Source organism: Urtica dioica, chromosome 6 (genome assembly GCF_054948205.1).
Source record: "Urtica dioica subsp. dioica isolate 48M chromosome 6, U.dioica_male_clone48M_v1_H2, whole genome shotgun sequence".
Classification (NCBI taxonomy): domain Eukaryota; kingdom Viridiplantae; phylum Streptophyta; class Magnoliopsida; order Rosales; family Urticaceae; genus Urtica; species Urtica dioica.
The window spans coordinates 34,554,151-34,570,900 of record NC_142761.1 but is presented as its reverse complement, the minus strand read 5'-3'; the positions used below and the strand labels follow the sequence as shown (position 1 = coordinate 34,570,900).

At 39.8% G+C, this 16,750-nt stretch overlaps 1 protein-coding gene and 1 long non-coding RNA gene across 3 annotated transcripts; one reads left to right on the top strand and one right to left on the bottom strand.

The window, feature by feature from the left end:
* Positions 1-1,068: 1,068 nt before the first annotated feature.
* LOC149393775 (uncharacterized) lies at positions 1,069-3,049 on the bottom strand. Of its 2 annotated transcripts, none has more exons than XR_016299944.1 (2): positions 2,391-3,049; positions 1,069-1,525 (listed from the first exon to the last, which is right to left on the bottom strand). It is a non-coding gene; the product is annotated as an uncharacterized LOC149393775 (long non-coding RNA). The 2 variants fall into 2 exon arrangements; XR_016299943.1 differs by having other exon boundaries at positions 1,069-1,497.
* Positions 3,050-15,537: 12,488 nt separating this feature from the next.
* LOC149393774 (S-protein homolog 28-like) lies at positions 15,538-16,010 on the top strand. The gene is made up of 2 exons (XM_089618155.1): positions 15,538-15,907; positions 16,006-16,010. Exons 1-2 carry the CDS (start codon positions 15,538-15,540, stop codon positions 16,008-16,010), a joined length of 375 nt encoding a protein of 124 aa, XP_089474281.1.
* The last annotated feature ends 740 nt before the right edge of the window (positions 16,011-16,750 follow it).

Sequence of the window (16,750 nt, the reverse complement as noted above, 5' to 3'; positions counted from 1 at the left end):
TATACCGAGAACACATATCCCAAGTCTACAGAAACGGCTAAACCTGGGGCTCTGATACCACAAAATCTGTCACGACCCGCGAGCGACAGCTCGCCCACGAGCCGCGAACGATCAACTCTCATATTTTTCATATTAAACAATAGATCATAATACTTTTATATATTCAAATAGTTTGCGAAAATCCGGGGAAATTTTTCGCTTTTATAACTTAGAGTCTTATAGCGACTCCTATACAAATACGTTCCGGAACGTTTTAACAAAAGAGACTAACCCCCGGTTAAGAAACCCCATAGCCCATAGGTCAAGGTAATACGTGCTCGGTCTCGGTCTTCGATCTCGTTTCCCGCTTACAAGCTTTTCCCTTATCTACATTACCAAGGGTCATAAAACTATGAGTCGATTGACTCAGTAAGTGGGAGTCTAACTTAGGAAAAGAAAAACAACTAATGCCATGTGACGTGCAAATAAACACATAAAAATGCAGAATGTAGATGCATATGATTCAAAAGCATGCCTAACGCGGGGCCTCGCTCTACGCTATCACTTGCCATTCCACAAGGTTATACAACATCCACTGCTATAACCCTTGGAATGACAAGAAGCCAACCTCAGACTTCGAGCAGTAGTCATCAGTGGCTTAGAGTTTTAAGACTGTCTGGGATCCACTAGTGGTACCATCTTCGTTTGGGCGCCGGCGCTACATGCGTCATGACATAGCAAATGGGCTCGCCGGGGCGACCTTTCCCATTGCAAGAACGGGGTGCTCTCAGCAGCGCCCGTGGAGTACTCAGCGCCATCAGGACCGTCTTGGTCCTCAACACGAGTCGGAACTCGTGGGTACCACCGACAACATTATTTATTATTTGGATACTCTAGCTTATAGAGTATACAACTAATTACAAACAAGAGAGCGTCTCGGGATAAATCCCGAAAGAATTATGGTTTCCCTTTCATGCTCGTTAAGTGTTTTAGATTGAAGACTCAGGACGTGACTCCCGGTACTTCTACCCTCGGCTCGAATCCGAGAGTCCAGCATGCTCTCCTGTCACCTCAGATCTAGCCAAACTCTATGGTTAGCAGAGGGATCTAACTACAACAAAGTAGCAACGTAGCTGGTTCAAGTTAGCATTTGAACCTATGGGTATAAACCCAACTAAATTTTCCATAAAGAGCGGCCGAAGCCTTAATCTTTGGTGTTTGTGTCTTTTAAGGCTTTTCCTACTCTTTATTATTATTAACACGTAAATGCACGTAAACAGGATTATTCCCTTGGTAAGTAGTTGACTTATGTCTCCACACTTACCTGGAACAGCTCGACAGAAAGTTCGACAACTTCCAGCGATGTCTTGCTTTTCACGTTCTCCGGAATACTTGACACTTGTCGAAACGTCTAAGGAAGAGTTAATCGAGTTTTAACATCGATAACACTTTCCTCGAAACTTCAAATTCTTGCTTCGTTGCCTTTGACTCTGTCGGTTCCCGCTCGTCCATCTAATTCTGTAATCCCTTTCGTGGAATCCGATAACTAGTCAAATTCATGATTCCAAGCTCACATAAATTTCCGAAATCAAAACTAAATTCCTTGAGACAATTCAACGAGCCCGGAAACATACTCTATTCAAAATCCGGACCTAAGCAAGTCACACAACCAAACAATTCCGGAGACACAACGAGCAATCCTACAACCAAACGAGCGCAAACACTCGTATCCATATTCAAATACAAGGCACAACATATTCTCATCGATACCAAACATACACAAACAATTGCACAATCTCGACTCAAGTCCCCGATTCAAACCCATAATCAAAATTTGCACATAATCGGACTGGTTTGAACAGCGACTAAAAATTGCATCATAACTCGAGCTATACAGCTCGAAATCCAACGATTCCAGTTTCAGAACGTAACTAACTTCCGTACTTTTCTAATGATATATTATAAGCCTACATATGACCAGAATAGCTATCTCAAAAACAGCCCGCAATATCGGGTCGCTGATCTGGAAATTTTCAGTTCACAGCTTAAAACCAACAACTTCAAAAATTCATAACTAGATCAATACTCAATGGATTTTAACGTTCTTGGTCATTTTAGAAACCTCATAGCATCTATTATCCAGGAAAAATATCAACAAATCCAACTAAAATCGGTACCGAACTGTCCACGTCAATTTACAGAGGCTGTTCACAGCGAGCTAAAAAAAATCTCAAATCATTCAAAAATCGACTCAAACACACAAATCCGAGCTAGGAACATCATTAATCAAGTCCAACAACCAAATAAAACCCATCAATTCCACTGATTTTAGCTCGGATCAAAAAGCCCCAAATCAATTCCTCAAACCCTAATCTCCAAAACCTTCAAATCAGCCATGGAAGAATCCTTACCTCGCTGGAAGAAACGAGCTACCCAACCCGTCAACTTTCGCTTTTCCTCGTCGCAGACGCTCACCGGAGCTCCCGGAACTCACGGCGCTTCTTCTTTCCCCGGCGAGGCGCGCGCGCACAGAGCTCGGGCTCAGGCTGAGGGCGCACGAGAATGGTGAGCGGGGAAGAAGAAGAAGAAGAAGAACGAGGATGGGAGGGTGGAGCGGTGTTCTGTTCGGCCGAAAGGACTCGTTCTCTAAGTGCCGAATTTTTTTTTATTTTTTTTTTTTTTCTTTGTTACTCTTTGCAGGTTTCGCGTGGGAGAAGAGGAAGAAGAAGATAAAGACGTGAAGAAGATAAGGAAGAGAAGAGAGAGAAGGTGAGGTGGCCGAATGTGAGTGGAGAAAAAGAAGGGGATAAGAACGCCACGTGGCATCTTCTCATTGAGCCACACGTCTCTTGAAACCACCCCTCAAAAATCTTTTTCTTTCACTCTCGTCCCTCAATTTGTTGCACTTTAATCCTTTCCAAATAATTTCTCTCAAACTCGTCCTTAATTTATAAAAAAAATAATCTTGAAAAATAACCGAGAAATTCTTATTAATTCCCGTTATTTTAAATATATTTAAGGGATTTCGGATTTTATTTTCACTCTTGAGATTTCCAATCTCCAAGTATGTTCCGAATAATTTTATTCAGAAAATAATATCGAGCTACTCGAATATTCTTATTCCGAAATTTCATCGACCTTAAATATATTTATTATTATTTTTTTTGTCCAAGATATGTAAAATTTAAGGACGTCTAATGTGCAACAAGAATTTGATTCAAAATAAAACTCGTTTATTTTATTCAAATTCACAAGTCGAGCGTTGCAAAAGTTTGTATATTACATACGGTGCCTGCATCAGCTACTGTCGAGTCTCCAGTCTCGCAATGAGCTCGCGAATCGCGACCTTCACCCATTGTGTAAAGAGTACTCAGCGCACGGATTTTTAAATCCGCTTCATACAAGTCATTGACTTGTAGGTACCACCGACAACGTTTTTAATCTTTGGGTACTCTAGCGTATAGAGTACACAACTAAGCATATACAGGAGAGCGTCTCGGGTTAAATCCCGAAAGAATTATTGTTTCCCTTTCATGCTCGTTAAGTGTTTTAGATTAAAGACTCAGGACGTGACTCTTGGTACTTCTACCCTCGGCTCGAATCCGAGAGTCCAATCTGCTCTCCTGTCACCTCAGATCTAGCCAAACTCTATGGTTAGCAGATGGATCTAACTACAACAAAGTAGCAACATGGGTAAAAACCCAACTAAAATTTTCCATAAAGAGTGACCGAAGCCTTAGTCTTCTTTGTGTCTTTTAAGACTTTTCCTACTTTTTATTATTATTAACACGTAAATGCACGTAAACAAGATTATTCCCTTGGTAAGTAGTTGACTTATGTCTCCACGCTTACATGGAATAGTCAAACTGTTTGACTTGCGCGTCCCGACATTTCGCCTCGCGTTGCACGTCTCCGCACGCTCCTCGAAAGAACTAGGCACGTCCTGGAGTTCGTTAAGAATATTAAAATTCTTAACTGAGGCTTCGTTAATTATTAGACTCGGGAAAAAGAGAGTTGAATCTGAGATCGTTAACGCAACAAACGCGTTTTAATTTGATATTCGAAAATTTAATTTATTAATTTCCGGTCCTCGGAAATTAATCGTTATTTAAGACCCGTCATAGACCAAAGGTACCATAAAACGGTACGAAAAATAATTTATACTTGGCAAGAGTCGAGCGATTATTTATTTACTGCTTAACCCTTTTTCAGGCCTTAAATAAAAATCTAAAAATCCTTTAAGCCTAGATTTTCAGATTATCGACCAATTAAATTTTCGAACATCAAAGAATAACCATAACATACGAGAGAAACTAAACGCTACTCAAGCGAATAATATTACTCACGTTTTAGTCCAGATCGGAAGCTCGTCTTCGATTTCCCGTTATTCCTCGCGTGTCGTCCCGGTTCGTTCACACCATTCTATAAGGTTAAATATAACCAAATCGATCGTCAGATTCTCAAACCTCAAAACGAATCACCATTGCTAACCGAAACCCAAATAATTAACACCGACTTAGTCTCAGATTGGATTTATTTTTCCGGGACTATTGTTTGGCCGAGTGAATCATGAAATTTCACCGTAATTAAATGGTGATATCTCTGAACAAAACTCATGCCAAAACAACATACAAAACACAGCCACATAACAAGTCACAAAATCCTTAACTTGTCACAAAATTTTCGGCCGAGAATAAAAGCCCGAAATGTCTCGTTAAACTTCGATTCGTCGTCGTTAAAAATATCGACTCCACAACCCGACTTCAAATTCATATCATCACATAACAATGTCGGTTCATAAATCTCGTTCAAATCAACACAAGTTTAAACTAGTCAAATCAACCATAACGAGAGTCAAACCCGAGTAGCAGCTGAAAAACGTATCATAACTTTAGCTACACTAAACGAAAACCAACGATTCCAAAACCATAACGGAACTAACATCCGTACCTTTCTAACGACCTATTTTACGACCAATTTCAAGAACCATAGCTATCTGAAAAACTGTCTGCAATTTCGGGTCGCTGCTCTGAAAATTCACAGTTCACAGCTTTAACACACAACTTCAAAAATTCATAACTAAATCAATACTCAATGGATTTTTACGTTCTTGGTCATTTTAGAAAGCCCATAACGTCTACTATACAGGAAAAATATCAACATAATTCATTTCATAACATAGAAGATCGGATACGTCCGTTTATTCTCAGATTCGTCCAAAAAATTCAATCCAAGAAATCCATCTCAAATGCTCAAAATCAAATCATAACCAGTGATAACCGAGCTCAATGAACAACATAAACAAACCAATTTCTCAGAATTCACACGAGATCCAAAAACCCCCAAAAATCCAACCATGAACCCTAGCTTCAAATCCAATCCAATCCAATTTCTCACCTCCAATCACGAAATCAGCTTCTCCGGTCCTCACTCACCCTTTCTCCGGTGGTCACGCTTGCTCCGGCGTCCACACAACTCACGGCGACGAAATTTTCTCTCGGTTGGCGTGCGCGGTGGAGAGAACTCGGGTGAGAATGATGGCGCTCGATTGTGAAGGAAGGAAGAAGAAGAAGTAGGGTTATGATGTTGATGGTGAGGATCGGTGGTTATGAATCAAGCTAACACAAAAATTTTTTTTCATTTCTTTTTCCTTTCTTTTCTTTCTTTCTTCTTTCCTTTCTTCTTCTTTTTTTCCTAGTTGAGCATCTTTAATGGTTTAGCTAAATGTATTAGCTCCATTTATCACATAGATTTTTCTAGAGCTAAATAGTTAAACAACTAGCTTAATAGAGCTAATTTGCTTAGATTTACTTAACTAAATCAATAGCCAATATGCAAAACAATGATTAAGCAACTAGCTAAACATTTTTTATATTTACAAGCAAGTCCCTACAATTGTTAAGCAAAAAACCATTAAAGATGCTCTAAGCCTGCTTGCAGAGTGATGTATATCACTTAGAAGATAACTTCAGCCTACGATGATGTGGCAAGTAAGGATTATCCTCTTCTTTACACTTTAACCCCTTTCTCTCATTTTTATTTCAAATTGGTCCTGAAAACATTACAATTAAGTCCTTACTTAATCTTTGTAGCACATAACAATCCTTCTTAACACTAGGACAAAATACGTTATCCGGTCCGATGAATGTCGCACCTAATGCTTCAAATGTCGCACCTAAAAGTTTATTAGGTGCGACATTAGGTGCGACAGCGTCGCACCAGATAACCCGTCGCAGAAGGTATCGGGTGCGACATGTCGCACCTAATAAGTACACCTTTAGGTGCGACACTTTCAGGTGCGACATGTCGCACCTAACATCGCACCTATTTTCCTGCCAAATTTTATAAAATTGGCGGGTAAAGACATATCGGGTGCGACAATGTCGCACCGAATATGTTGGCGTCATGGTATTCGGTGCGACAATGTCGCACCGAATATGTTTGTTAAATTAAAAAAAAATACAAAATTAAAAAAGTAAATTAAAATTCATTTAAAATTAAATAAAAATTAATTAACAAAATTCTAAATGAATTAGAAATAATTTTCTGAAAATAGAATTCTTAATTAAAAATACAAATTCTTTCCAAAAAAAGCGAAAAAAATGAATTCCTATTTTTTTTTCTTATAAAACTTATCGATAGTAGAATTTCCTCTACTGAATAAGTTGCCAGAACTTCGAGAACCGCTTCCGCGTCCTCGTCCACCGCTGCCTGACGCACTGCCGCTCGTTCCGCCGCTTCCGTAAGGACGGTCTCGCAAGTAATCCATACAACCAGGCGTAGAACCCGGCGTGGAACCTGGCGTCTGCTGATCCGTCCCACCTGGTTGCGATGCAGGCGGAGGTTGAGGAGTCGTGGGAGGCTGGTTGTGCTGCTGGCTGAGGAAGGCGATCTGTTGCCGCATCACTTGCAGCTCGGCTTGTTGGGCATCCATCTGAGCTCGCATCTCGACAACCAATGGATCGGTCAGAGATGACGAACTTGACGAGCCTCCATCTAGCGTTTGGGCAACACCCAACGATGACCTTGGGATCGAAGGCCCTAAACCGACTTCCCAGTCTATGCGCACTCCCAAAACATCGCGCATCGCGTACATCTCCGCATCTTCTTGGGAGATCACGATGTTTTGCTCCTCCGCTTGCCGCAAAATATCTATCGTCTGGGCGGTGACTTGATCCTTCAAAATAAAAACACAAAAAACTTATCAGATAAGAAGAAATAAAGTAATTAAATATAGTAAACAAAAAAAATTAACTTACGTATTGCGTCTTCGCGAAGTCCGTCGTCCACGATCCCTTAACGTCCTGGTGTTTTTCTAACCATATCGCTAAAGCCGAGCCTATACTCCCATCTTCCCTTTGCTGTAATTTTTCAACATTAAAATATGTATCACATGTATATTGCATATTAATATTAAGAGACTTACGTTCCTCGAGCGATGACCAAAAAAACTAAGCGACCCTTGTCTCGCCTTCGTCTTCTTCATCTTCGAATTTTTCCGGTTGCGGAGAGATTTCGCCTGCAAGACATAAATTCGTTAAGTTTAATTTTAAGAAATTCGAATAACCATCGGAAGTTCAACTCATACCTTATGCTCCGGCGAGTCGAACGTCTCTATTGCTTTCAACCAGGCTTCCTGGTTGTAGCCATCGGGAGTTTCATTTTTAGCGAGATCCTTACTCCCGCAAAATGTCTTGAAGAAGAGCTGCGACAAACCTCGACTTCTGGCCACGGCGCATCCTCTTCGCATCGCGAATGATAGCCATATCAATCTCGTTGCGAATAGGATCTGCAGGCACAAGCTCGCCACTCTCGGGATGTTCATAAACGAAGTTATACTCGTTATGAATCGAGTTCATAAGAGCCGCCACACTCTGCGCAGGCACATGATTCCAGTCTGGGAGGTCGACTGGAATGGTACTCTTGATCAGGTTTCCTAATCGGTTTTGGAACGTCCCGATCAACGGATTTTGCTCCCTGACATCTTGGTAGAACGCATGCGCAGTCTGATCGTAGCGAACTGTGTTCGCTCCAGGGGTCCCAACATGAGCTCTCGCAGAAACGACGCCAGTCGTTGGTCCCCGCTTCTTCCTCGGCATCTGCGGGGGGTCACGCTCTCCTCCCGATGGGTCCTGACCTGAAGTAGACATCCTGCAAAATGAATTGTAGTTAGTATTTTTAATTACAAGGACAACGATAATGACCGTTTTCGTTCGGGAGTCTGCTTGCAACGCGGATAAACTCGTTAACCCCTGTTTTATATTGCAAACTCAACCGATTGTTCTCGGTAATCCAGTCCCTACTTGGATTTGACATTCTTCTGAATGAGACGGGAAATTGGGAGATAAAACTGAATCGTTAGAATTCATTTTGTAAGAATGAATTATTAGGAAATTGAGAGGTAAAATTGAGAGTGAATCGTTAATATTTGAAATTTAGAGTGAATTATTATGAAATTGAGAGTGATGAATTGTTAGGAAATTGATAGTGGATCGTTAATATTTGAAAGATTCGAGAGCGAATTTGTAAGAATGAAAGAGAAATTGTGATTGACATGTATTAATTTTGAAAAATGGTTAGAATTCGTTAATATATACAAATTCACTACTGATTTCATTAACGAGTTAACCAATTTCGACAAATTAGTTAATTCGTTAAAATATATTATCAAAAGAGTTAATTTTCTTGACAAATACGTTTTATTCTACCGAAAATTCGGCAGAGTTTCCCCTAAAATATTGACTAACCAAAATCTGCAATTAAAAAAAAAACACATATATAACCAACCAAGACTATCTTATTAACATACTAAATACTAAATTGAACCTCCGTAGCTTCATTGCAATAAATTTTCAATAAGTTTAAATTAAATTTAACATGTTACTAATTCATTTTAAAATATATTCATATATATTACTAATTAATCTAACTAAAAAAGTATTAAATTAATTAATTAACCAAATTTTCAACAAATTGCAATCAACTTAAACAAAACATGTTACAATTACATTAAATTACACTAAACACGTTACTAATTAATTTAATATATTACTTTTAACTTAATTAATCTAATCTAACATGTTACACATTATTAAAAAAAATTGACTATTACTATATGCTACTATATTCATCAAAGTTATATTATCATTTAATCTAACATGTTACTATTTTCATATATATTACTAATTAATCTAACTAAACATGTTACTAATTAATTAATTAATTAAACGTGTTAACATCTAATCAAAGTTATATTTTCATATATATTACTAATTAATCTATATGAAATAATCTAAAAATATTAAATAATCTATAAATATTAATAATTACAAATAACTAACCTTTTTCCGAGGCGACGACGAGGCACTGAGACGACGGGGCTGCGAGTGACCAAGCTGCGGCGACGGCTGGGCCGAGGGTGGGTCGGGGGCTGGGCCGAGGGCTATTGTGCATGAGCGAGGGCTGAGGCCGTTCGAGGTGATGGTCCTGCGGCGGCGCTCCGACCTGCAGAGTATTCTTAATAATAGAAAAAGAATTAAAAATTGTTTTGGGGGCTCGAGGAACGTATCATTACCCACGGATTTGGGGGCTCAAAGTTCAACGGGACAAGTGGTGGTTGAGGAGACTCGGTTTTCGTCCGAGAGAGGACGAACGGGTGTGCGAACGGAGTCGGGCCTCTCGGTTTTCGTTCTCGGTGGTGTTCGAGGAGGGAGCGAGGTGGTGAAGTACCGGGGAGCAAGGCCGGAGCGGTGAGAGGGTGGGTCGGGCCTGGTCGCCGGAGGATGTTCGGGTGGGTCGGGCCTGGTCGGAGAGAGACAGAGTGAGATTGACGGAGAGACGGTGAGACAGAGAGAGAGTGAGGCGTACCTGTAGGACGGCGAGATTCACGGCGGAGGGGACGCCAGCTGCCGGAGAAAGGCCGAGTGGAGGCTGGTCGGAGAGAGAGAGAGAGTGAGTGAGAGAGAGGGTTTGAAACTCGGGTAAGGAAGGAGTCTCGGGTATTTATAATACCCTAAACCTATTGGGTGCGACACTGTCGCACCTAATACACATATTCGGTGCGACATGTCGCACCCCATGTCGCACCGGATATGAAATCCGAAACCCAAAAAATTTAGGGGGAATATGGCTGACAACTTCGAATTTTAAAACTATTGGGTGCGACAACCGTCGCACCTATTAGTATTAGGTGCGACAATGTCGCACCTAATGGCAGTAGGTGCGACAAAAACATATCCGGTGCGACAGTGTCGCACCGGATACCACTTAAAATTAGCAAAAAAATTTATCATCTGGTAGAGTATCCGGTGCGACAAGTCGCACCTAATATTAGCTTAGGTGCGACTTTTAGGTGCGACATGTCGCACCTAATGCCCTTCCGCACCCAATATGTTAATTTGTAGTAGTGTAAATTCGTGAAAATATTCTAAAACCTTATCGACCTTAATATCCTTAATTTTCCATTCTCCATAGTTTTCTCGTTCCTTCGAGAAATTCCTTAATATTATTCTCGTGATTCTCAAGCACTAAAATTTTTCAACGCTCAAGTACTTTAAAAATCCTTTTGTCGACTTTATTTATTTATTCAAATTCACAAGTCGAGCGTTACAAAAGTTTGTACATTACAGGTTTGATCAATCTTTCTCAAGACCTGGTCAACTATAAGATGGCCATGATGCTCAAGGTCACTTTGCTGAACTTGGCGAAGAGGAACTCTCTGGAGTACTGTACAACATGGGCTCGGACATGTACTACGACTCCTATCAGCCTGATTTATCGCCATCAGCAATGATCGTAACTCCTTCAACTTTCAATGATATCAACTGGTATCCAGATTCAAGAGCAACAAATCACGTTACCTCCAAGGAGGAAAATCTGATGCAGAAGCAAGAATTCACTGGCGATGAGCGAGTTCTCATCGGCAATGGTATGGGCCTCAAAATCTCACACATAGGAACATCTTCATTTTCCTCATCTAATAACCACAAAGCACTATGCCTAGATAAACTCTTACATGTGCCTAACATCACCAAAAATCTACTGAGTGCGTCTAAGTTTGCCACTTATAATAGAGTATTTTTTGAATTCCATCCTACCTTGTGTCTTGTGAATTGTGGCATAATCGCTTAGCCCATCCTTCTGAGAGAATTGTAAAACAGTCTTACAACATTGTAATGATTCAAATGTCAAATAAAAACTCCTTTTCAATGAGCAAAGCTTGTTGTTTAGGCAAAATTCATAAGAATCCTTTTCCATCTTCCACAACAACATAAACCAAACCTCTCGAACTAGTGCATACAGATTTATGGGGCCCATCACCACAATCATCAGCCAGTGGCTATCGGTACTACATCAATTTTGTTGATGCATTCTCAGGATTTACATGGATTTACCTCTTGAGATGGAAATCTGAGGCTCTTGCCACCTTCAAATTCTTCCAAAAACATGTTGAGCTGCAACTTGGACATAAGATTTTGGTAGTGCAATCATATTGGGAAGGAGAGTATAGGACACTCTCAGCATTCCTTACTTCTCAAGGCATCGTTCACAGGGTCTCATGTCCTCATAGCCATAAGCAGAATGGGCTAGAAAAGTGAAAACATCAACATATAGTAGATTCTGGTTTCACTCTATTAGCTCAGGCCTCAATGCCATTAAAACTCTGGGATGAAGCTCTCAGGATAACAGTCTTCATTATAAACCGCCTACCCACCCCTACACACTCTCACTCTCTCTCTCTCTCTCTCTCTCTCTCTCTCTCTCTCTACTCCACTCAAAATCCTATAACAAGTCAAACTTACATACTCTCAGCTCAAGGTATTTGGCTATGACTGTTTTCCCAATACCAGGCCATTCAGCTCTCGTAAGCTTAACTTCAGATCTCAGCCTTATGTCTTCTTGGGATATAGCATTAACCATAAATGCTACAAATGTATTGCCAAATCAGGTAGAATCTTCATTTCCTGGGATGTTGTCTTCAATGAGGGTGTTTTTCCTTACCCAACCCTATTCTCCACTCTCCTATCTATCACCCTCTACCATTACCTATATTAAGTGGTCCCACTATCCCATCCAATGCTCATGATCATCAAGCTCCTATACCTGACATTATACCTGCCCCAACTGAGCCTGCACCTAACCTTGATCCTGGTCCAATCCAAAATGGTCCTCCACAAAAAAACCATGTGCACAATCCTCTCCCTATCCCAGAAATTGACACCACAACTGAGCCTGTCTCCACATCCACTCATCCCATGGTTACTTGCAGCAAAAATGGCAGCTTTAGACCAAAAGCCTTACTAGCCAATAAAGAACCTTCATAAAAAATAGAAGCTTTGTCATCTAAAGCTTGGAAACAAGCTATGACTGATGAATTCCTTGCTCTACTACGGAACAAGACATGGAGCTTATTCCCTCTCCCATCAAATAACCACGCCATAGGTAGCAAGTGGGTTTTCAAACTCAAACAAAACTCTGATGGGACTCTCAACAAGCATAAAGCAAGGTTTGTGGCTAAAGGCTTTAAGCAAGTGGCTGGCTTTGATTTCCATGAAACGTTCAGTCCGATGGTGAAACAAACCACAATTGGAGTTGTTCTTATCCTTGCTCTGGCTCATGGGTGGTCAATTCGTCAGCTCGACGTCAATAATACTTTCCTCAATGGAGATTTGAAAGAGGGAATTTATCTTCGACAACCTGAGGAATTTACTGACAAATCATTCCCAAACCTGGTTTGCAAGCTCCACAAGTTGTTTTATGGACTCAAACAAGCACCGCGAGCCTGATTCAAAAAACTGCATCACGTACTTCTGGCTATTGGTTTTCAATCTGCCAAGTTTGATCACTCTCTCTTCACAAAGGTTACTACTTCTCACTAGTCCGTCTTGTTGTTTGTTGATGATATCCAGGTAATTAGCAGTTGCCCTGCGTCGCTGGAAGTACTAGTTCGTCACTTGGACACGCAGTTTAAACGGAAAGATATTGGCAGTCTAGACTATTTTCTGGGGATTCAGGTTCATCAGGTTGAGACTAGTTTTCTGCTCTCCCAGAAGAAATATGCAGTTGACTTACCAACTCGAGTAACTATGCACACTACTAAGAGCATTGCATCTCCTATGGCTTCTTGAACTCAACTATCTGCTTATGGCAGTCCTGAGGTTGAAAGTCCTCAGTTATATCGTAGTGTAGTTGGAGCTTTGCAGTACCTGACCATTACTCAACCTGAACTAAGCTTTGCGGTCAATAAAGTTTGCGAGTTAATGTAGAGACCTCTCCTAACATTGCAAACCTCTCGGTGAACACTGTAAAGCAGTGAAATGAATTATGCGCTACATTGCCGGCACTCTGGATTTTTGGTTTCATATCTGCCTTCAAACTGTTACTGATCTGTCACTTGTTGGCTTAAGTGATGCCGATTGGGCCTCCGACGGGGATGGTCGGAAATCCACCTCCGGTGTATGTGTGTGTGTCTTTTAGGCGCAAATATAATTGCTTGGTCCTCACGCAATAAACACACCATCTCTCGCTCATGTGGCTCAGGTCTCTTCTTCACGAACTCATTCACGTTCCTCCAAGTCGACCCTTCCTATGGAGTTAAAATCTCAGTATCGTGCTTATCGCTGCTAATTTTATACTTCATGCCAGAACCAAGCACATTGAAATCGACCTGTATAACGTGTGGGAGAAGGTGCTTAATCGCCTCGTGGATGTTCCTTACATTACAACCATTTATCAGACCGGTGTTGTGCTCACCAAACTCATCTCTAGTCATTTGTTCCCTGCATTGCGATACAAGCTTCGTGTTGAATCTCTTTCAACACTTGGCTTGAGGGGGGCTGTTAGAGTACCTTAAGTGTACGACTAGTCGTTTTCCTTTCTCTTTATCTTGTGTCGTTTATCATTCTTGTTAGTCGTATAAATATTTTGTATCATTCAAATCTTAGCGATAATCATTTATCAGACCGGTGTTGTGCTCACCAAACTCATCTCTAGTCATTTGTTCCCTGCATTGCGATACAAGCTTCGTGTTGAATCTCTTTCAACACTTGACTTGAGGGGGGCTGTTAGAGTACCTTAAGTGTACGACTAGTCGTTTTCCTTTCTCTTTATCTTGTGTCGTTTATCATTCTTGTTAGTCGTATAAATATTTTGTATCATTCAAATCTTAGCGATAATCAGAATGAGATCTTCTTCTTCTCTTCTTGATCCAAACACTCTAAATCCTAACATTGCAAAACTTCTATCATGGAAAGTTCTAGTTTCAAACCTCTAGCCACTTTTCGTTCATATTTCTTTTGAGTGCACTCTGTATTTGAATAATTGAAAATTAAAAAGTTTAGCTTCAATAATAACGTATTTTATTTAAATATTTGAGCAGGTCAACTCATCGTGTTGGCTGGATATAACTGTATTATCAAGCATCAATTTTATGAGCTAGTGAAATTATTATTCATGTAGTGACATGCTTTTTCAATTATTAGTTGTTACTTCACAAGTCGAACAACAGATTAGAGTTACAAGAACAAATAAACAAATAATAAAGTACACAGATATTTACTAATCGTGTTTAGTGTCAAAATATCTAGTCGTGAAGATTGATATGTGTCGTGGTGAAAAGAAATTCGCATATTGGCACCATTGTATTCAATCAATTTCATTTATCGGAATAAGGAGAAGCTTACACCATGAATTAGAGGGATTGTATAGATAAAATATAAAATTCACCTGCTTTACCAAGAAAATCCAAATATAAGTGATTGCGAATAATATATATCGGCAATTTTTTTTATTCTTTTCTACGATTGCGATTGTTGTTTTTTTGCGGTTGTGAGAGAGAGAGAGAGAGAGAGAGAGAGAGAGAGAGAGAGAGATATCAAAGAATAGAAAGAAAAAGAAAGAGAGAGAATAAGCATTTTCTTAAATTAAGGAGTAGAAACAATTAATATGTATTAAATAATAATCTGTATATATATTTAAACCGATTCCACAAATCAAGAAAGGGTATGAAAAACACAATAAATCTGCCTTTTACTAAATTTGGCTATATGTTTAACATTTATAAAACTTTTACTAGATTGAAATTTTCTGGTGTGAAGTGGTTTTTTTTTTTTTTTTTTTTTTGAGTAGACGTGTGAAGTGGTTCAGTTGGTGCTCAATCTCTATTCTTTTTGTTAATGACTAGTTTGCAGAATTTAACATGTGCTAATAGCTACGTTGCAATAATACAGAAAATAAATTATCTTCATATCTTTTAGCAAAGAATTTATCATGAATGTTTTATATTCGAAACAAAGAAATGCGTCATAATTAGAGATAGATGATGTTATATGATCAGCAATATTCATCAAACCAAAACATATTTATTGCCTATTCATAGATGATATCTCCATTGGAAACATGCATGAAATCATACCGGTCAATGTTGGGTATTAATATCATTTAATACCATATTTTTAACTATATATAGGGACGAATAGTATAGCGTCGTTATCCAATTAGCTAGGGACGAATAGTATATAAATAGGGAGCCACTAATGCCCTAGAGAAAAACACAGCACCATGAAGTCGTCTAGTCTGGGCTTGACCATTCTAGTTGCGACGATGATGATGACGGCGGTCTTGGGATCAGTTCACCCTGACAAGATGTGGCTGTTTCCGACGACGGTGAATATCTCGAACGGGTTGACGGAGGAGATGCAGGTGAGGATGCACTGCAAGTCGAAGGATGACGACCTCGGAGAACGGTTTTTGTTGGGCGGGCAGTCGTGGCACTGGAAATTCCGTGTGAACTACAAGGAGAACACGCTTTTCTACTGCAGCTTCGATACCATGGTTGGCTCGGGGACTTACACCATCTTCGATGCCAAGAGAGACGTAGACTTCTGTCCTCGACACTGCACCTGGATCGTCAAGGACGACGGCGTTCACGGTATCCGAAGGAATGGTGATCAATGGTTTTTCACCTGGATGCCCTAGTGGATTCACATACTTTTATATATTAGAATAAGCATTTGGTATTCTGCGTAGGCTGAAGCTAACGTATGCATCTTTGTTTTTCAGTTTTGAATGCCAAAGTCATTCTAATGAAACAATTATATCTATTCATCGCCGACTTTACAGAACGAGCATAGTAAAATAGAACAGGCGGCCCACATGGTCAGGTCTCGGATCCAAAAAAAAATCATAAATTATAAATGTTTTCAAATCGTAAACATTTTGTGTTGTTTTATGACGAAGTAAAGGACAATAATTTAATTTTTCTACACACATCACATGCAACGACAATCAGACATTTTTAATACAATATAGAATAGAGAAGTAAGAAAATTATATGGACAGAAACTAAGTCTGAGATACGATTATTTTACGAAGAAAAGTAAAAAGAGATGTTGCTTGCTGTATGAGCCCATGTACCTCAATTGAAGGTGAATAGATTATTAATGAAGATAAATACATGCATTTTTTTTATAAAACAAGAAAAACTCATTATTGCAATATTTATGTTTTTAAGCGATAGAAAGAGGAATTAGTGTTGAAGATTGATGGAGATCGAGTTTCATCTACGCTAATCGGACATGAACTCATCCCTGCCAGAAATGATCTACGGATAGGGCCTCACAATGGCACTCTACCCCTCATTCTAGAATAATATTGGCCAAAATTATGTCACGATGACTAATTCATGGACATGCTAAAGCGTCTCTCAGCTTTACAATTAAAGAACCAGGTGCTGGAGGAGACATGTGTGATTTTCACTGTACTTGCCTATTTT